Here is a 22806-nt window from a genome sequence, read left to right on the forward strand (position 1 = left end):
GCCTAAGGAGGTTGTGCAAGCTCCTTCGCTGGAGGTTTACAAAAGGAGGCTCAATAGCCAGCTGTCTTGGATGGTTTAGACCAGTGGTTCTCAAACTAGGGCCGCCGCTTGTTCAGGGAAAGCCCTGGCGGGCCGGGATGTTTTGTTTACCTGCTGCATCTGCGGTTCGCTGCTCCAGGCCAATGGGAGCTGCAGAAAGCGGCGTGGGCTGAGGGACGTACTGGCTGTCACTTCCCGCAGCCCCCATAGGCCTGGAGTGGTGAACCACGGCCACTGGAAGCTCTGATCGGCCGAACCTGCGGACGTGGCAGGTAAACAAACCAGCCTGGCCCGCCAGGGGCTCTCCCTGAACAAGCAGCGGCCCTAGTTTGAGAACCACTGATTTAGACCCAACAAATGCTGCATCTTGGCAGGGGTTTAGACTAGATGACCCTTGCAGTCCCTTTTAACCCTATGGTTCTATGACAAATCCTGGCCATTTTCATGAGAGCATGGACAGTTGCTCCTGCTAGGAACAAGTGTGATTCTACTCTGTAGAAGGGCTGTAACTTGGAAAGCTCACACAACTGCAGAACTCAAGCTCTACTGGGATCCTGGTGTGCTGCAACACAGCAGGGACTGAGAGAGGGGCAGGACTGATGGTACCTCCTTCTGCAGATTGGCTAGATATTCTCTACTCCTGCAGGAAAGGGAAAGGAGGTAAGGGTATGAAGGGTTGAAGAGGCTATTCCAGCCCTGAGTTTGAAACAGCAGCCACAGAGCAATTCCACTATTACTCCATGGCTTGGAAGGGAGGAATATTTCCCTGTCTCATCCCACAACTCTGTGGTGGGGCTGGGGTTTGGGGCTTGAATCATTTTGTAATAAGAAGACACATTCTGAACTGGCTGATGACGACTGACAGCTGAGCTATTATAGAACAGCAGCTGCATGAGTAGAACACCAACACTTTACTTCCTGAATACAGATTTTTAAAATAATTTAAAATGTCTTTCACTATTTTAATAATAATACAGATCCATTTTTATACCAGCAAGAGCCACCTGGATTCCCAAAATGTTTCTATAGTCATACTTCCAGCCTGATTGAAAGATCTTGCCCTTCTATATATATGCAACACCCAGGGGCCAAACTGTGCCTTCCCACTGATGCAGCCCCATTTAGTTTAGTGTGTGGGTCAGTGAGGGTAGAGCTTGCCCAAAGATGTTCAAGACAGCTGTTGTCATGTCTTATAATTCAGATTCTAGTAACAGAGTAACTATAACCATAACAGTGCATTTGTGAACAGATCCATTCAATTAGTAAAGAATCACAGTAACCTGTGTTCCTGAATAAACTGGTATCATGATGGAGATTATGGAGACTAATGATATTAAAAAGATAAAACAAGTACTGGAGCAAATTGCTGTAGCAACATGGTTTTATGTTGTTGTTTTGTTGTGTTGAGTTGGTTTTTTTTTAAACTCACTTTTATAATCAGTTCTGTAAATGGAGACACCAGAAGTGTGAACAAGTGTGATTATAGTGTGGCAAGGAGAGAAGAAAGAGATTATTTCTGCAGTAAGAACATCACTGAAAATAGTATCACACTGGGAATGAAGATAATTTCATTATGGATTCTTTTGCTGGTAATCCCATGGGTTGCCTCTGATCTTCTACATACAGAGAAGAACAATCCACAATCCTGTACATTTAATTCTTTTAAAAGAAAAGATATCCTAAAGCTGCAGAAATAAGTTCTCTATGAAGGTGGAATTGTAGTTGTGGGCAAAGGTGTTTGAATCAGAGAAATATACAGAACCTATTATACTGTGGCTCTTTTAAACCAATCTTAGATATCACATACACATCTATCTTTCTGCAGATATTCTATATGGCATGAAAATAGATTGAGTAGATTATATTTGAGTCAAATATCATACATGTTGTGCCAGATCCTCAGCTGGTGTAAATCAATGTAGTTCTATTGACTTTAATGATGCTACATTGATTTATACCAGCTGAGGATCTGGCTCACCAAGGGCCAGACTGGGTCCAACCCTGCAAGGATACACAAGAAACCTTCCCTCTTCTGAGCCTCTGTGCAGTGAGGGGTATGTTGCTAGTAAAGATGCTAGACTGAGAGGGAGAACAGTGAGAGGGTGGTGGAGACCATGATACCACACTCTCCATCCTAGATAGCACAGCTAGCTCAAACAGGGGAAGCACATGCTGTACACTTTCAAGGGTGTAGCAGTCTGCATGATTCCAGCCTGTTGCATGCCTGGCTGCTTTGGTGAGTTTCCATTGGGGCTGCCTGTCTCCCATCACCTCCCCTCTAACCAGTGGGTTACTGCCACTTTGGTCCAAAATATGTAGCTTCACACTAAACTCAGGAGGTTTCAAGAGCAGGTGCCTTGGAATTGCAATTTCAAAAATTAACATGAGTGCTTCTTTTGTTGACCATAAAAGAGCCAGGTCCAACTTGAGTGATGGATCCTGCCTTCTTCCTATGGGTGGTGTAAAGCACTATACTCTGTTGGCCAGCTCAATTCTTACACAATCCAGCTTCCTACTCTCCAGCCCTTAACACGTAGCCAGATATTACAAAGGCTGCAGCTTTGTGGAACGAATGAGAAGGCCAATGATATTAACACTTCACACTGCTGGAGGGGAAGTATTAGCTTCCGTGTGTCTTCATGCTCATTTACTCTGTGTCAGCCAGCCAGGTCTGTCCCTTGCAGCATTGATCCCTGAGAGCATACCTAAGTACAGAGGACCCCCCCAAAATGGGGCCCTCTGTGGCTGTACATTCCCTGATGCCTTCAGCTAGCCTTTGATCTCATTGCTCTTTTCTTTACTGTAAGCATTTGTCCAAGGAACATACCACTCAAGAGCCCTCGTTTCTAGGTACGCCAGTCATTGAGGTCTTAAAGTTGACTACACAGGTTAGGGTGTTCCCTCACTTTTGTAAATAGTTTATCTCAAAAATAACGACTCGGGAAACTAAAGGTTACAGAGAGTCATTTTCACGAAAAGAAGGAATCTTGCAGCCTTTTAAGTGTCCTGCATTAATTTACTTTATATGTTTCATTGTGGTCTTTGTCATACACTATGTTTCACTGCTGGGCATTGGCAAAGTTACCCAGAAAAAATTTCCCCTGCTCTGCCTATTTTGTAGTGCACTGTGTATTGTCTGCCCCACCCAGCACCTCCCAACCCAAGGGTATCTGCATTTCAGTAGTACTGATATAAGTAGTCTGTGAATCGATTTAGGATGAAAGGGCCCATATAGGGATACAAAATATTACCTTCAAAATATTATTGACTGCACCAGCCCTAAGTGGCAGACACTAGGAATTCTTTATTTATGAGCGTGTAAGTGGCATTCCACTCCAGCCATCGATGAATTTTGTTTATAATAGTGGTGGAGACAGGTTATCATAGGTTTTTACAGGTTCTTCTTGGAGGGAATTTATATTTATGATGAGAATTTCTAAGAGTTCTTGCGAGGAGTTTCTGTTTAATGAGACATTTCTATTTTACTGTGAGTTACAACTTTTATTTTATGGAGCATTTCACAGGAGCAGCTCACTGATGATTGACATCCCTCCATCCCACTAACCAGACAAATATAACAAGGTCCCTAGCACAGGGCTCTTAGTGAGACCCTAATTAAAGGATTTAAGGCTGGGATTTCAAAGGAGCCTAAGGAGTTCGGCAGACAACTCCTACTGAAACTCAGTGGGAGTTGTCTGCCTAACTCTTTTAGGCTCCTTCAAAATATCCCAGGCTAAAGAAATAATTGAGGACACACTATTGGGCTTACAATGAGCCCTCACTATGAGGCTTAAAACAAAGAGACAAGCTACAACCCTAATTCAAGGATTACAACAGATGGCCACTACATATATGAACCCCAAATTTTTCTTTGCTTACAGATTCCTGTTCTTTGAATAGTGATCTAGGAATGTGATCTGGCCACTGGATATCACCATAGAATATGACAAGCACTTCTGCCTTCCTTTTTGTATTGTAAGCTTTTTGGGGATGGAAATAGGCCTTCCTATTTGCTTCCACTCTGCTTAGCATATTTTGGGTGCTACTGCAATATAGCTAATAGGGAAACATATTACCTCTTCACTTCCACACCATTATTTTTAATCCTGTGTCTTTTTTCTTGCCCTCTTTACTATTATTTAGCATCGTGAGTATATTAGCTAATCCTGGGGATACAGCATGTATGAACAACAAGTTACAAAACAAAATATTATATGCATTGAATTACATGCCAAGCACTGCTCTAACATAGTGCTATGAAGAAACCCAGCATATTTTCCTTTACTGTTGAATTTTCCCCTTCCCACCACCAGTAAAATATTTTTAATGCTTAACTTTTCATTTTCATGCTGTCTCATACAATTTGTAACCCAAGATGAGCGTCTATACTATCAGTTTTTATGGCAACGGTGAAAGACAATCACATTCATTTCCCTTTTAACACCCACAGCTTCTGGTGAAATGGATGGGTTAGCATGGGGGCTGTTGTTGGAGGTTTGTGTGTATGTGTTTTTAAACAGAAGAGGAACAGATCTAGGTTCCTTATAGGGCTCCGGGTTGCTGTCCACAGGAAATGTTGAAGAGAGGCTACTTTCAGATAGTGAAATATTCCTGAACTACCATATCAGAATAGACCACTGATCTATCAACTCTGGTATACTTTTACTTTAGCCACCTGCTGCTCCTTTACTGTAAGGCAGTGTTTTTCAACCTGTGATCTGTGGACCCATGGTGGTCCGCAGACTTATGTTGAAGATTTCCAAAGGGGTCCACACTTCCATTCAAAATTTTGTAGAGGTCCACAAATGAAAAAAGGTTGAAAACCACTGTCGTAAAGTATTTCCAAAAATCTCCATGTGAATCTGTAGATGCATTTGTTCATTAAAAACATCTACTCATATCAAGTGCTTAAATATTAAAACTATGTGAAATAACAAATTCTCACTTTGCAGTTGTTCCCACAATGAATTAATATTTGATATTTGTGAATATGAACAGGGGAGAAATGTCAACATCTCTCCAAAGCACTTACCTTTTTGTAGTGATAGAGGCCAGATTCCATTGCTCTTGATACTGCTGGACAACATTCAAGAGGAAATCTCTGCTGGTCACTAAACCATCCCCACCCCCATTCACGCACACAAACGTAGTAAGGTCAAAGTCAGACTAATATTTAGGGATGACACAGCAGAAGTCAGCAAAGCCTTTTTATCAGGAGCAAATCTTTATAAACCATTAATCAAAACATAGAACTGTAAAAGCTAAAAGAAAAGACCTCTCTAACTTACTCCTCAGAATCTTATTGTAGAACCTTGGCATCCCATGAATTCTCTTCCCCAAATATTCTAGCAGCTCCTCTCCTGTGTGAGGAAAGGACAGCGGGGAAGCCAGAATTGACCTCTTACCCATGAACCATGCCACTTAGATTTATGACAAAAAGGGGCTAATCCAGCTGGTGTTATGAGAGTCAATGGGACTACTCACAGGAGTAAGGCAAGTAGGACTTTCTCAACCTATCCCAAGATTTGTTTCTGCACCACAATACCTACTCATCTCTGCTTGGCATTATAGGCACAACTATGTTCTTTCATATTCTAGTGAGTCTCTTTCAGTAAAACAATATCTATTTTGTTAAGATAGGAAGGGAAATTATTCCCTCCCTACTGCTGCCTTTGAAAGGTCCAATTATTCCCTTGACATGTAAAGAAAGAAATTCAACAGTACTATTCATCTTGACAGAAAAATGTTATCCTCTGAAAACAGAAAAAAATGGCATTAATGCAAGGAAGGATTACACATCTCAACAAGCTTCCTAAAAGCCTTTTTCAGAAATATGCTACAATATACCTTGCACTCTCCATAAACACGAGTCTTGAGATGAAATTATCCAACGTAAACAAAAATGTTAACAAATAGTCTACCATTTGGAAATTCAATAATCTCTAGTAACCTTTTGAACACCACTTTTAAAAATTACTTTCAATTTCTCTCTCCTATCTGAAAACACACAGTGATTTTTTTTTTCTACCTCAGAGTTGCATGTTTATTAAATCTATCCTACCGGATGTCATCAAAACCCATTCCAGAGATGTGACAACAAAACTGTACTTGTAAAAATGTTTTTTCCGCCCACAAACAGCCTTACACCAAAAAATAATCACATGTGTTCTGTAGCATTAACCTCAAACTCCAAGGAGATTCTGTCCACCAAAATAAGAGAAAGCTAAAAGTTAATGGAAGTTGATAGCCTAATTGCCCTTTGTGCCTTTGAAAATCTCCACCTACATTTATATATCTTGACCCCTTTCTTTTTCAAAGATGATCCTGTCCCCTTCTCCTCCATTGAATCACTACAGCATAATCAACCCATCCGTTTTGTGCCTTTGCCATAGACACACATTATGGTAATAAATACAGTGTTTTCCAGCTTATGGACTATCTGTAGGGATGTTTAACCAGGGTATACCACCAAGAGACTACAGAAATTGGGCCAGATTGTAGTAGTCATTCAAAGACTCCACATATTTCCCATGAACCTTTTCTACTATGCATTCTCTCCTCATTTAAAAGAGCACAAAACTACCCCAATCCATTTGACTACTTTCCACTGACTTCTCCATTCCTAGTTTGGAGAATGTCTCCCAAATCTCACTGAGCACTTCTAGATCTATAGGCTAGAATGCCTAACACTATGGGGTCCCAATCCTGACTGGGATGCCTTCTGCTACCAGAATACAAACCATCAACTATAACTAGACCTGGTGAAAACATTCCAACTAGCTGCAACCATTACAAAATAGTCCTGACGAATAAAAATCGGTAAAATGTAAACTTTTGTGGCTTTCGATAACCTACTTTTAATTTTCTCCAAGACAAGCTAATTGTTCTTTTGCTAGGGACCTCATGAAAAAAAGAGAAAATAGAATCTGTGTAGAGATGGACCAAAGCTGCAAAATGTAAAACAGGATCCAGATTTCAGTGCCCCAAAAAATTCAGTAATCTTTGGATTCGGTGTTTTGATTTGGCCCATTATAAGGAACGTGTCCATTTGGAAAATTTCTATTTTAATTTGGATTTCAAATAACCCAAAAGTCTGGTTTTGGATCAGGAGATTTCATTCAGAACCTATCTTTAAATATGCTTAGCATCATAATCTTTCTCTCTCGTTTTCTTCCCGGTTTAGCTTTGGACCCACCATGCAATGTCACTTTCAAAATGGTCTGATATTTTAAAATGCTTAAAATTCAAAATAAAATAAATATTTTGAATTTAAAAGCGTTTAATTAAATAATTCTGGAACACAGTAATTTTTTATTACTATAATACATAAATCAGTTCAATAACATATATAACCTCTTAGTTACATTATAATTTTATGAGATCCCCATCTCATAACCTCCCTGAAAGTATGCAAGTCTACTTCTGCCCTTCTGGGGGGACTTTAAACATCTCCACAAGTTTTCACACTGTTATTTAATTTGATTTCGATTTTTTACTTTTTTTTTTTTAAATCAGCATTTTTAGAAAAAGATGGAGGGACATTTAAACAGAGATTTGAAAAATATTACCATACTGTCTCCAGTCCACAGAAGGAGGCAAATTCATCCACAGAATAAGGTTGTTGAGTTGATTTAAGTAAGACGGCAGTGAATGGAAACCTTTCTGGCTGTACCACACCTAAGAGAGAAAACAGAGATAGTACATGAAAGATGGCCTGAACCAGGAGCCCAGATCCAAATACCCTGGAATTTTAGGGAATTTCAGATGCAATATTATGCAAGATTACAGGAGTTATGTGCCCCTCTGAGAAGCCACATGCATGGGATGGAGTGATCTGGGTGGAACAGAATCAAATGAGCTGTAGAGGTCCCTTGGTTGAGTACAGTTGTTGTTAACACTTTCCATTCCAGGACGCTCCATCCAACTAGCAACAAAGGAAGAGGAAGAGAACTCATGGTTTAGTGGATCACCTAGACCAGCCCCTTACATCATACCAGGTCAAATATACACGAAACACAACTCTCCTATTTGTGCTGAAAAGGTAACATTAATTGGTTTAATTTGAAAGTCAGTGGGAGAATTTAGAAAAACAATAAAACTCTGGGGTACTTTTCACTTTTGAGATTTCAAAATGAGATCTGCAAGCAATAGAAAAACACAACAATCGGAGCTAGCCACTCCATATGGGGCATGGAGGAATGAGGCCAATAACTCATCTACCGTCAACACCTGTCCAACAGAGTTAGCTAGGCACTGAAACATGCTCCTCCCCAACCCCCACCCAAGGAGGAGCTCTGGGAGACAGTGTGCTAGAGCTTGGACACAATATCTTCTTGAACAATGCAGCTCTATGCTGCTCCAACAGAGTAATACCTTTATGGCACAACCCAGCCCTTCTCCAAGTAACAGGTAGCACCTGTTTCTGTCTCACAGCCTGACCAATATGCCTCAGCCTTTAATGGAATTACCACTTCTTGAGGTGAGAAAACAGCATAAGCTCCATGTCCTTTCAAATGACACTACCAACAAAAGTGGTGAGGAGTTCCATTTATAGTTGGGGTTGTTGGTGGATACCTGTCCATATGAACTGGGCTGACCCTCACCAACTCACTTCACATAGGTCACCAAACAGACACTAGATGGCAACAATTTTAACTTTTTTACATAAAAGTTATTTGTACAGATGAGATAATCTTTATTTACAAAAAGGTCTCATTTTTGGAGGGAAAATAATTCTCTCATTGCTCTAGAATATAGCTAACTGTAGTGTGCAGCTACTGACTGTAAAGAATTATGAATTGGGGATTGTTTTGTGGCTCTTGGGGTTCTTCTATGTTCTAGTCTGAGACCTAACAACTATTTAATCTTCAGGTGACCCTCTGCTGGTTCAGGAAGAGAGCAAGCCTTGGGCCTGCTATATAAACATTCAGGAACAGTCTCCAGATATTCAGCTTTCAGATATCTGCACTTTCTGGTCACCTGTGCAACCATGTGCCAGAAGAGAATCAAAACTGAACTAGTAAGGGGAGCCAATTCCCTCACACACCATCCCATTTCTTTCTCTATCTGCTCTGCTAAAATCTTTCCAAATAAGAATGTTTAACATCCATAATGGAATCCATTGCAATTATGCACATTGTAAAGAAAAAAAGAAGCAATTACAAAAAACAATAATGCAAGATTCTGCTGACACATCCTCAGTTAATTGGAGGCAGGGGAGAGGGCTCAATAAGTATTCACAGAATATCCTAGTAAATTTCATAATGTAACCAAAATAATAAGGAAAAAAATGAGAATTAGCATTGTCTGTAACAATACATTTAGAAGTCCTGCCCAATAATTAGAATCACAGCATCTTCAGAGCATTCACAGCATTCTTCATCCAAGAGTGCGATAAAAAGATGTAACTGAGTCAGGCCATCAGGAAATAACCAAATTAAAGCAGAATATTTAATCATTTATAATCTAACAAAAAGAAAAAAAGTCCTTGATGTTATTATCTTCATCAGAGGATGCATCTGGTTCTTTTTCAAAAGCCTGAGAACAACTAATTTTGAACCAAGTGACCACAACATCGAAAAAGAGGTATTGGTATTTAGTTCCATCGAAAACAACATGCAGCTTTGCTAGACAAAACACTGCCATGTGGATAACATTTTTTAGGGTGAGGTGAAAGATGGGTGAGGAAACTGCTGATTAATCTTGGTTTTCTAATTGGGTCTGACATGCCAAGCCCTGGAAAGTCTCCCTTTTAGCACAGGACCAGTTTTAACTCTCAAAATGGTAGAACCTAATCACAGGTAGCAAGCATGACTGAGGGAATAGCGCATTGGAATGGGACTCAAGAATCTGGGCCCAAGTTCCGTCTCTATAACTTCCTCTTCCTGTTTAATCTTGTCTAACTGTGTCTGACTTCTTGTATGACTATAGATTAATTGATTTATCCATATACCTCAGTTCCCCATCTGTAAAAAGGAATACTGTTAAGCACTATGTGGTGCTCAGATATTACAGTGATAAGGGCCATAAAATACTTAGATAGATGTGTGTTTTCATATACCATATATTCCTATATATGTATATTTCTACAGATATCACAGGGGGAGCAGTGGTTTGAAGGACACTTTGAAGGACAGCAGATATTTTGCCAAGGTTACTGTACATGTTCTCCACGGACAAGGAGAGTTAATATCCAGGACAGTTCCTAAGAGATCTGTGTCCCAACAATGTTCTTACCGTCTATGCTTTCTTTTATGCCAAGTGTTCTTCAATGGTTATATTTTACTTGGTTCATTAAAAGTTGTGTCTCTCTCGCTCCCTCTTGAATACCTATGAGTAGAATTCATCTGCAGTGGAATTCTACTGCCTTTGAGAAGAGCAGTTGGGTGTTCCTTAGATAAATGCTATCAAATTGTGAATTTAACTAATTTTATCTTCCATTCATAGTCTGACAACTTTCTTCCACAATGAGACACTTTTTTTCCCTGTTAGAATTACATGGTGAATAGGCATAGGCTACCACTTTGGGATCTAATTAATTTTGTATTGCCTCAGTTCCATGAACCTGTGACAACTTGGTAAGGTCAAACTAGAGAAAGGCCTATCTGGGTGCTGCCCCCAAATTCTTAGTTACAGACCACAACAAGAACTCAAACTGTCTTTAGGGCTGCTTAGGGCTTTTCAGATGTTTTTGTACAATAAGTTATATACATGTCTGAATATGAATCTTAGCACTTATACAGCACTGTCAGTGGGTCATCTGCCCCACAAGTGCCTCTTCATGGCAGCCCTGGAAGCAGCCCCTTGCATCAGTTTCCCTCCTCAAGGGGCTTCTTAAATAAACTCCACTCAGGATTTCACAAGTCCAATGACAATAGCCCTCCCAAGGGTATGATTTTATTCACATGAAATTCACAAACAGAAAAAAGTCTTTCACCTCAGTCTTAAACTGGGCACAGTCTCTCCTCCCTGAGAGCAATCTCTCTCTCTCTCTCTCTCTCTCTCTCTTACTCTTCTATATGAGTAGCTGGAGAAGATGCAAGGCCTGACCTGCCTTCAGGCCTTCTCTCTGAAAAGAAATCAAACTTCCAGACAGGCTTTCTATCCAGCCACACCCTTCCCAGCTAGAATCTCCCTTCCTCATATCAGGGACCACGACAGGAATCTCTCCCTTCTTGCTGCTTATTCCCCGGGTTGTCTCTTCTTGAGCATCCTCTTCTCCCTGCAGCTTCCTGCAGCTTTTATAATCGCCTGACCCCTGCTCAGGTGTGCCTCCTTAGTAACTAGAGATAGTTGGCCCCAGCCCTCTGACCTTCAAAAGGGCAATCCACCTTGCGACAAGCACTTTATAGGCCAGATTACAGATAGAGACAATGAACATGCAACACAACTAAGGAAGGGGCGGGTGCGGGTGGGATGAGCTATTGAGTTCGGCTACACACTCCTGTTCCATGACAGTCATCTTTGAATGTCAAATGCCAGAGTTTCTTCAAACATGCTTGGTATGTGATACACACTGTGGGTGTATTTTTGTCACATACCTGGAACAAGATGTGTTTAAGGTGCTAGCCACCTTCCATGTTCTGGCTGGGTATTGTTAAAGTTGGAGTGGGAAGTTAGTGGAGAGGAATAATTTGTGAAGGACTCAGAGGTTTTCTGCAGTGTAATGAATCGTACAGTAAGTCTCTTCATATGCAAATTTCCCATTTTCGTTCATAAAAGGCTATGTAAATGGTACATTCGCTGTCTTGTGAACAGGCCCGAAAGGTCAAAGTAAAAGACTGGTCATTAATTATTGAAAGGTTAATGCAATAATTTGACACTACATCAGTCGAAAGCCACTTCAAGGAGGTAGTTTAGATAACACAGAGCCCTTTATAAGTCTAATGCACTATTATGTTGGCTCTGAAAAATGAAGCTTACTCACTAACTGTATAACTATAATTTATCCTTTTGCTGATGACAGATGAAGTAGGTGCCAAAGACCAAAACGAAAAAAACAAAAACAAACAAAACAGCAGGCAGAGAAACATGGTATATTGTAGCCATTTGGACTCAAGTGCCCAATTATGGATTGATCAAGTCAAGAGTTCAAAGCTGCAAGAAATTTGGGGGAACATAAATAAAGTTAAGATTCTGTCACAGGTATTTTTAGTAATAGTCAGGGACAGGTCACAGGCAATAAATAAAAAAAAAAATCAGGGAAGCCGGTGACCTGTTCCTAACTTTTACTAAAAATAGCATGTGGGATGGGGAACTAACAGTGGGAGTGCTGCGGGGGGCAAGAGGGAGGTGTTACAGGCCGCTGTTCCGGCCTGGGGCCAGACGCAGCTCTGGCAGGCCCCAGGAACCACTTCACTGGCAGCCCCTGCTCCAGCAGCCCTGGGGACACCCCCCAGCCAGCTACTCCAGCAGCCCTGGGGATGACCCCCAACCAGCTGCTTCAGTGGCCACCAACCACTGCTCCAGCACCCCTTGGGGCAACTGCTCTGACATCCTCATAACTGGCCACTAACTGCTGCTCCAGCAGCCCCGGGGCTGACTGCAGCAGCTGCTCCAGCCCCAACACTGCTCTTGTGGCAGGGGCTGATCCACCCCACCCCCTGCTGCTTCAGCCCTGGGACCACTGCTCTGGCGGCCATGGGACTGACAGCTCCTCCAGCCCTGCCATTGCAGAAGTCATGGAGGTCCCATAAAGTCATGGAATCAGTGACCTCCATTGCAGAATCGTACCCTTAACTATAAAGCACCAAAAAAGAAAACGTAAACAGTTTTGTTTTTTTTGATGGACAAATCCAGATGGCAAAGGTGCCAAACCAAACTTTGGATAAGGGGCGTGTCCATGTCCTGTTTTAATAACTAACCTCCCACCCTTGCTGGTAGTTTGGGGCAAGGCTTGGGTAAATGTTTCCACCTCTACTTCATTTACAAGAAACAACAAGTTTTTATCCCCTTTCCAACATATATCAACTGTTTAAGGTCAGGGCTTCTTTCTATCCAGTTCCAATTTAACATTCAAAGGTCAGCTTCCTTAACACACAAGGCAACTCACTTCTTCAATGCCCTTCATTTCAACCAAAAAACAAAACAGAGGTCAGTCACAGAGACCCTGAAACACATCTGGGAAACTGTTGTTCTCCTTCATGTTTCTGGACTCCCACTCTAGAAGTTCTCTGAACAGTTGTATGAACCTTAAATAATCATAGAATCATAGACTATCAGGGTTGGAAGGGACCTCAGGAGGTCATCTAGTCCAACCCCCTGATCAAAGCAGGACCAATCCCCAACTAAATCATCCCAGCCAGGACTTTGTCAAGCCTTACCTTAAAAACCTCTAAGGAAGGAGATTCTACCACCTCCCTAGGTAACCCATTCCAGTGCTGCACCACCCTCCTAGTGAAAAAAGTTTTTCCTAATATCCAACCTAAACCTCCCCCACTGCAACTTGAGACCATTACTCCTTGTTCTGTCATCTGCTACCACTGAGAACAGTCTAGATCCATCCTCTTTGGATTCCCCTTTCACGTAGCTGAAAGCAACTATCCAATCCCCCCTCATTCTTCTCTTCTGCAGACTAAACAATCCCAGTTCCCTCAGCCTCTCCTCATAAGTCATGTGCTCCAGGCCCCTAATTATTTTTGTTGCCCTCTGTTTGACTCTTTCCAATTTTTCCACATCCTTCTTGTAGCATGGGGCCCAAAACTGGACACAGTACTCCAGATGAGGCCTCACCAATGTCGAATAGAGAGGAATGATCACATCCCTCAATCTGCTGGCAATTCCCCAACTTATACAGCCCAAAATGCTGTTAGCCTTCTTGGCAACAAGGGCACACTGTTGACTTATATCCAGCTTCTCGTCCACTGTAACCCCTAGGTCCTTTTCTGCAAAACTGCTTCCTAGCCATTCAGTCCCTAATCTGTAGCAGTGCATGGGATTCTTCTGTCCTAAGTGCACTTGTCCTTGTTGAACCTCATCAGATTTTTCAGGTAGTCTTTTTCAGATAGTCTGAGGAAGGTCTTACAACCAATGGAAACACACTAAAATCACCTAGACTGCTAATTCCCCACTGGACCGTAGGTCCCATCCAGTCTTCTACAGTGTCCTCTCTGGAAATATTTCCAGTGCACGTCAAAGGGCCTTAAGAAAAGTCTGAATTTGGTAGATGGAGGATTATTCCTACAGTCCCTGCCTCTAATGGATTGCTCCAAAACAGTTAATCAGGAAAACCTCAGGTAGTGAGGTACAGTGCAAGATAGATGATTTACTGGTTAAAATATAAGTCTGGAAACAGAGAAATCTGGGTGCTAAGCCTCTGGCTTATTATGTGACCTCATGCAAGACATGTGAATCTCAGTTTCTTCAGCTGTAAAGGGGAATAATACTTATGCATATTTGTAAAGTATTTTAGCAGCATCTCATAAGTGCAAAGTATTATTTAGGTTATTATTCTTGCAGTAGCTACTCCAGACATGCACATCTTTCCTCTTTTAAATGCAATGACATTGCTATATTTTATTTTGTTTGCTTTTAAAAAAAAGAATATTGATCACAAGACTGAAATAGCCATCAATAAAACACAATTGATAGTTCACTTTACTTCAGCCAATTCTGAGATTGATTTTAGCAGGAATAGAAGGGAAATAAAGAAAAATGTAGGCTGACTATCGTGAAAATAGTCTTAAAAAGTGAGCTCAATTAGATTGTGAAATAGTTTCCCAAGGGAAGTGATGGAAACCCCTCATTTGATGGCTATTTACAACTGACTTGTAAAAAGCACAGGGTAATACAACAATTCTGGACAGAGGAATTGACTAAATATCTTAGGATTTTCCCAATTTTAAAACACAAGGATTCTAAAATTACATTATTATACAGTAAAACCTCAGTGTTACGAACATCTTGGGAATGGAGGTTGTTCATAACTCCGAAATGTTTGTAACTGTGAACTAAACATTATGGTTGTTCTTCCAATGATTTACAACTGAACATAGACTTAATACAGCTTTGAAACTTTACTATGCAGAAGAAAAATGCTGCTTTTTAACTGTCTTAAGTTAAATGAAACAAGCACAGAAATGGTTTCCTTCCCTTGTCAAATCTTTTTTTTCAAACTTTCCCTTTGTTTTTTTAGTAGTTTATGTTTAACATGGTTCTGTATTTGCCTTTTTTTGGGGGGGGTGGGGGGGAGTTGTCTTTGAGGCTGCCTGATTGTGTACTTCCAGTTCCAAATGAGATGTGTGGTTGACCAGTCAGTTCATAACTTTGAGGTTCTACTGTATGTTAAATGCCAAAGAGTTAGAATCTGAATACTTTGGCACTGCAATACGGATTGGACTCTATATGCATATCTTACCTTAGCCAGAGGCTTAGAGTATGTTGTATTCAGGTTTAGGTCTTGAAGTTCAGGGGATGTTTTCACACCAAAAGACCAGCCTCCATTTCTAGTAATACAAAACAAAGTAATAGGAGGCTATCTGTCAGCAGCTGACCTTTCTTAGCATTGTGAGGAATGTTTTCTTGCAACAAACAATTCATAAACGTCTTTATTATTGTTTTACATTTCAAGCTAGAAGTACAGTTCAGCCTCATAGAATCACGATATTTATATTTGAAAGAGATATCGAATCTACTCCTTATATACAGGTGAATGGTATGTGCCTTCAAGCAAATGTTTTCCCTTTGAACCCTGCAGATAAAGCCTCTATTTTCAGAAAAGGAAAACACAAATAATCTGATGAGCAATGAAGGGGTTATGAGCATCTGGGGTAGTTTTGATCCTCATAAAAGTGTTTAAACCTTCAAAAGTTTCCAACACTCAAGATGTGTTTTGGTCATTTCCCCTAAAAGCATAACTTTCCTCTATGTTATTACATCAATTGCATATAGTTTTTCACATGTATGTGTAACACTTCTCTCTTCTTGATAAAGTTGCACCTGTTAAAATGTTTGTAATTATGTCACTCTTCAGTGGTTGACAATTAAGCAGGGCTGAAGTAACGCATAGGTACTAGATGGGGCCATGTCTCAAGCCCTGGCACTTGGAGTCATACGATTACATCAGAATCAGAGTTTTCACTTAAATAAAAGTAAATTTCTAGCTCTCAGAATTGCAAAGAAAATCTTGAAATGTGACCGGAGTGTTACCAATACAGCAATGCCTGAGTCTACAGAAGGCCTGCAACAACAGCTCTGAGAAATGTAAATTGTCCTATTGATCTCTATGCAGTGTTAACTCCTAGATCTACTGCTCTGGGGGACCCTGCCAACACCACCACAACAGAGGTCTCTGAGGTCTGGTCTACACTACGGGGGGGGGGGGGTCGAACAAAGGTACGCGACTTCAGCTACGCGAATAGCGTAGCTGAAGTCGAACTACCTTAGTTCGACTGACTTACCCGTCCAGACGCGGCGGGGTCGAACTCCGCGGCTCCAAGGTTGACTCCGCCACCGCCGTTTGCGGTGGTGGAGTTCCGGAGTCGACCGGAGCGCGTGGGGAGTTCGAACTATCGCGTCTTGATTAGACGCGATAGTTCGAACTCCGAGAAGTCGAACTCACCGCGTCGACCCGCGCGGTAAGTATGGACCTACCCTGAATGACAAGAGGGGAAGAGTGCAGAGAGCCCAGGCCCACTCACCCTCCCATATTCAGTTCAAGCACAAGTGTAAATAATGGGAAGCTTCTGTGGATATAAACCCTGATACAAGGGACAGATGAAGAGTCTCCCTTTAGCTCCAAGAGGCCTATGAAGCAGGAAGTCCCATGCTGCACATATACAATTTAGCTGGCACACATATGATCTGTCTGTATATGACCACGCATTTGATCAATGCTATTTTAGGGTTTTATACTGCTGCTCAACACTGTACTATCTGAGTGCCTGTGTTATCCTGCCTCAGGCTCCATGTCCCTCCTGGACCCTTGTGCTCCCCAGCTCTGCCTGCCCTTCCCCAGCACTGCTCTCCTGCAGGCAGCTAGGTCCTTCCCACTCCAAGGCTGGAATGAGAATTTTTGCCTTCTGGCCCTGCAGCTCTTTTGTAGGGCCCAGCCTGGCCCTAACTGGCTTTTTCCTATTGGCTCTCAGCCCCAGCCCTCTCCCAGGACTGACTTTTAATCCTTTCAGGGCCAGAGCGGGGTGACTGCCCCGCTACAGTAAATTGGGCATGTCAAGGACTTTCTACTGTGCAGTAATATCTCTTGTACCTCCTTCAAGCAGGAGCTCGCTGTGCATTGGAACCATGAAGGAGCCATGCCTTGAGGCCAAGAATCTCCAGGTTGGTATGTTGGGTGCATCCTTTGTTCTGTGAAAGGAGGTAAGGAGTGGATTGGAGAGAGATTGGCGGGCACGTAGCGAGTTGTGACAGGTAAGGATACCAAGTCTGTTGGCCAAGTAGGAGCAATCAGTATGATATGTGCTCCTTCTCTTTTTATTTCTAATAGGACTTTCAACAGTTGGGTAAACAGAGGAAAGGTATAGAGAAGGTCCCTGCCCGAGGGGAGAAGGAGAGCATCGCCCAGCGAATTTCGTCCCATCCCTGCTCTGAGCAGTAGTAGGGACATTTCTTGTTCAGGTAAGTGGCGAACAAACCTGCGGATGGTGTCCCCCACCACCTGACTAGGTCATGAAGCACTGCTGAGTTTATCTCCCACTCATGGTCATGTGGGAATTTGTGACTGAGACTGTCCACTATCAAGTTTTGAGTGCCCAGACGGTAAGCCACTGATAGTCTGGTATCATGGGAAATGCATCAGTTACATAGTCAAATTGCATCTGCACAGAGGGATGATAATCTAGCTCCCCTTTGCCAATATATGTAGTACAAACATGCTATGTTATTTGTTAGGACTCTCATGTGTGATCCCTTAATCAGCGAGAGGAAATGGGTGCAAGCATTCCTGACTGCCCTGAGTTTTAGGAGGTTGATGTGGAGGGATATCTCTGTGGATAATCACCTGTCTTGTGTCCTGAGGTGATTTAGATGTGTGCCTCATCCTATGAGGGATGCATCAGTGGTGAGAAGCAATGATGGGGAGGTTTGTGAAAAAGGGATTCCCTTTCAAACATCTGCTAGGTCTTTCCACCAGTCTAAGGACTTCTTGATCCTGGTGGGTAGTGACAGACATTTATCTAGTCTGTCTCTGTTTTGTCTGTAAACCGAACTGATCCACATCTGAAAGCATCACATGTGAACCTTGGCATATGTTATTACTGCTGTGCCTGCTGCCATATGCCACAGTGTAGGCAGTGTCTCGGGCATATGGCAGCAGTGTCTGGCTGCTATTTGTGGGCTGCTTTGGACAATGTCTATGAATGTGGCCAAAAAGAGGAATCTGTGTTGAGATAGAGAGGTCTGACCTGTAAGGAGTCAAGGTCAGCACCTCTGAATTCCAGGCGCTGCACTGAAATGAGGGCTGATTTCTGGGCATTGATCTGTAGGCTCAGTTATGTGAAGAAGTTTATTGTAGATATGGTGACTCAGTGAGCCTCTTGAAAGGACCAAGCTCTGAGGAGGCAGTCATCCAGGTAGGTATACATCACAATCCTTTGAGAGCACCGGTGCACAGCCATTACTGAGAAAACATTGGAGAATACTCTTGGAGTGGATGATAACACAAAGGAGACTACTCTGTACTGGTAGTGGGGTCTTGTCCTAGGGTAAGTCTGAGGAATCATCTGTGAGATGGCAGGATTGAGATATGAAAGTATATGTCCTGAAGGTCAAGGGTCGTAAACCAGTCTCCCTATCCCAACAGTGGGATAATCATTGCTTGAGTGACTATCTTGAATGTTTGAGCTTTGACAAACTTGTTGAGTGATTGGAGTTCTAATATGGGTTTCCAACCTCCCTTCCTCTTGGGTATTAGGAAATAGCGAGAATAAAAACTTTTGCCTTGTAGATGTTGAGGTACTGGCTCTAAGGCTCCTAACTGGAGGAGACGATCTATCTCTTGTCATAGTAAACTCTTGTGAGAAGGGTCCCTGAAGAGCGACAGGCAGGGGGTAGGGAGGTAAAATGGATGGAGTACCCATTCTGAACAATCTCCAAGACCTATCAGTCCGGTGTTATGCATTCCCAGGTCCTGCACAACGTTGCCAGGTGGTAGTCTAATGAGTAGGAAGCGGTGGTCAGCTGTAGCAATTGGGCAGAGTGATCTATCAATGCCTTGACTAACACATCAAAATTGGTGCTTGGAAGTGGATGGTAGGGATGGGGAAGACTGTGGGACAGATGGTTTAGGCCCAGGTAATTTAGTTTTCTTCCTCTGTGGCTTGTAGTAGTGCCGAGTCGGGTATTGGGAGGTTCATGGTTTGTGCTGGGGCTGTGGACTAAATTTCCTTTTTTGTCCTGTCATGTAGATGCCCCAGCAAGCAGAGAGTGGCCCTAGAATCTTTTAGAGTATGAAGAGAGGAGTCTGTCTTCTCTGTGAAGAGCTTGGTGCCTTCAAAGGGAAGGTCTTCGATGGTCAACTTCACCTCCTTAGGGAAGCCCAACAGGTGTAGTCACGACACATGTTGCATAACCACCACTGTGGAGATGGATCGGGCTGCTGTGTCAGCTGCACTGAGGGCAGATGATAGCACTGTCTTGGCCACTAGTGGTCTATCTTGGATGATGGCTTTGAACTGGTTACGGTGCAACTCAGACAGCTGATCAATAAAGTTGCTAAGTTTCAAATAGTTGACATTGTCATATTTCACCATTGGGGCTTGGTAATGGGCAATTTGAAATTGTAGCATGGCTGAGGAATAGCTTTTTTCTCAAAGAGGTCCAAACACTTCTAATCCCTGTTGTAGGGAGTGGACCTCATTTGGTGCTGATGACCACAAGAGTTCACAACATCCATCATAATGGAGTTGGGTGGAGGGTGGGAGAAGGGGAATTCCATCTCCCTAGTTGGGACATAATATTTATTGGCCCACTTGCAAGTAGGCACCACCGATGCTGGAGTCTGCCGTATGGTTTTGCAGGGTCCAGGAGAGCCTCATTAATAGGGCAGGCTATTTTAGAGGACAAGTCAAGGACCTTGTGATGGGTGCCCTTGATTTCTTCTAAGGGTATCTGTAGAGTATCTACAACTCTCATTGCCACGTCCTAGAAAAGCCAGAATTCATAGGCCAAGGAAAATGATGGATGCATGACAGCCTTATCTGAGAAGGAGGAGGAGATGTTGGTCTTCAGAGTCACCATTTCCTCAATGCCACCCTCCTGTTCCTCCACAATCTGTTCTGAAGGTTCCAAGGCTCTGGATGCTGTGGCCAAGGGGAAGTGTCTCAGGAGTTCACGGGTGAGGTTAGAAGCTCAAGAGGCATGGGGGTGATATGCAGCCCAAGGATCCCAGTATGGCCACTTGGGTGGTAGTATGATCCCAGTATGACCACTGGTGCTGGTGCCTATGGTTGGCTCTACTAAGCTGGTGATGGTGGGGATGTCTAAGGGTATGACTGGGTACCCTCTTGGTAATGAGCATCATAGAGAGCATGAAAGGAGTAAAGAGACACGACCTCTTCTGGTTCTTTGTCTGAGTATGCACTGGAGAGTAGGGCTGCGTGGCAGGGCAGCGGAGAAGACTCAGTGCCGAGGTCCCAGTACTGAGAAGAGGAGACTCTGGTATGTCGGATACACATTGATTTCTAGAGTGCCGGAATTCTGACGTTACCAACCGATTCGCGGCCACTGGCAGTACCAAGGGGGTTGGAGATCTTGCTCACACTGACCAGTCCACTGCTGGATGGGGCATCGATGCCAGTGCCATTGGTACAGTGCATACCAGCAGGATCTTCTTAGTGGAGTGCTGGCTCCTGTCTTTGTCCTCCAGTGCCGTTGACTTGGTGCCTGTCCCCATCAGGTCCTTAGGCATGTCAATGACACATGCCACTCCAGATCTTTGTGAGCTGTGGGAACTGGGCTGGGATTATCTCAGTGCCAACAGTACCAAGGATACAGAGCGTTCCAGAGATCATTTACGGCTGGCTCGGGGCTCACTCTGGGGACTTCCTGCTCTATTTTTTGATGACTTGTGAGAGGAGTCTATGGCTGGTTTCTTCAACTCACAAACTCTGCATGTTGAGATCTGTGGGGAAGACTCATGTCTGCCAGGTGACTCTCGGTGTAGGTCTGGGGAAGATTAGAAGACCGCCTCCGTGAAGATAATCTTCTGTCTCAACTCCCTGTCCTTGTGAGGCCTGGGTCTGAGTTGCTGGCAGAGTCTGCACTTCTGTGGAATGTGGCCTTCCCTGAGGCAGCATATGTACCGGGTGTGCTTGTCTGCTACAGGGATGCCCTCTTTGCAGGAGAGACATTTGCTGAAGGCCAGTGAACCAGGCATACCCTGTGGGGGGGAGGTCCCTGACGAAAAAGCAGGAGTGGGGGGAATAAAGACTGTTTGTTCGGGAAGAAAGTACAAAAAGAAGAAACTACAACTAAGTCTCAGGAGACTGACTAACTATAGAAATGTAAATGGTCACAAACAGACTGCTAATAGCTCAATCTCTAGCTGCTGGGGAAGTTGAAAAGGAACTGAGGGGGGTCAGCCTGTGTGCATTGGCTAGCCTCATGGCGTGGCACGGAGAGAGACAGCACATGTGTGGGCCTAACAGACACTGCTATTGAAGTTCTCTGATCAGCAGTGCAGGGACGCAAGCACCCCTGCAATGGAACACCCATATGGCCACTACTCGAAGAAGAATTTTAAGATTACCTTGCTTTGTTTGTCGGCATGATTAAGTATTCTTCCACATTAAAACCTGAGAGGTTGTACAGAACATTCCCTTTCCTGTTCTTCAGGTAGGCAGCAGACACATTGAAGCTTGGACACTTCTGGAAAACAATATACATATATCAGTAAAGTTATTTTAAAAACCTCAGCCTCCATTTTTTTTAGCCATGATTCTGAATTCACACTCAAACTTTACTGCCTTGCTTTTCAGCTGGATTGGCCTTTTCTGGCTTCTATAACTTTTCAATAAATTGTGTATGGTTTTTATGTTCATAGGTCATCTAAAATCATGGTAACTGTCACTAGTAAATCAAAGTACCTTTTATTTCTGTTGTAACCTTATCAGTCAACTTTGTTTTGGAAACAACATTTTTTATGCATGCAATTTTGGGAAAGTTTACAGCAAAGAAAAGGCAATGGGACTTTTACAGTCACTATCATTCATCTGCTGAAGCTGAAAATAAACACACAGAATTCCCTGAACAGAGTATGAGGGGGAGATGGTATTCAAATTCATGTGATGTGTTTGATGAGAAATACAAATACAGGAAAATGTTCTTTAACGATTTAATTCTCTCCTTGGGCCAGAGAGTGGGAGGAAGAAGAAGATTCAAAGATTTGCTGAATGAGGGGGGAACGTAATATGGTGGACATAAGCTCAAACAACTATCTACTCCAAGATCTTTTCCTCAGAGGCTGGCTTCATTTTCAACTGTGAGCAAATGACCTTAAAATACTGTCCTAACCACTTGCAGATTTCTAGTAATAGAGGGTGGAAGTGGGGCTGTGATCTGTTCATTCTTATTACAATTACAAGATTATTGCTGGATCCAAATCAGGGTTTGGGAATAGATAGGGGGCAATTGGCTCACAAAGCCCCAGAGTGGTGGTGTTCACAAGTGCACAAGGTGGAGGACAAAAGTCCCCATGTGCAGGTGCCAGCAACATTTGCAGTCCTTGTGCTATCTAGCATACAAGGACTGCTTCCTGCTAGTGTTTCACTGGGTTCCAACACACCCTCCCAACCCCAAAGGGTGAAGAGGAGATGA

General features: G+C 42.8%; 1 protein-coding gene across 1 annotated transcript in view; it reads right to left on the minus strand.

Annotated features, from left to right (window-relative positions):
• Positions 1-22806, minus strand: part of ABCA13 (ATP binding cassette subfamily A member 13) — a 282083-nt gene that overhangs the window by 81221 nt on the left and 178056 nt on the right. The window contains exons 46-48 of the mRNA XM_045007417.1: positions 21740-21858; positions 15395-15482; positions 7608-7716 (exon numbers count right to left, since the gene is read on the minus strand). Coding sequence (XP_044863352.1) covers positions 7608-7716; positions 15395-15482; positions 21740-21858 — 316 coding nt within the window. The remainder of the gene's footprint in view (positions 1-7607; positions 7717-15394; positions 15483-21739; positions 21859-22806) is intronic.

Source organism: Mauremys mutica, chromosome 2 (assembly GCF_020497125.1).
Source record: "Mauremys mutica isolate MM-2020 ecotype Southern chromosome 2, ASM2049712v1, whole genome shotgun sequence".
In the NCBI taxonomy this organism is placed as follows: Eukaryota; Metazoa; Chordata; order Testudines; family Geoemydidae; genus Mauremys; species Mauremys mutica.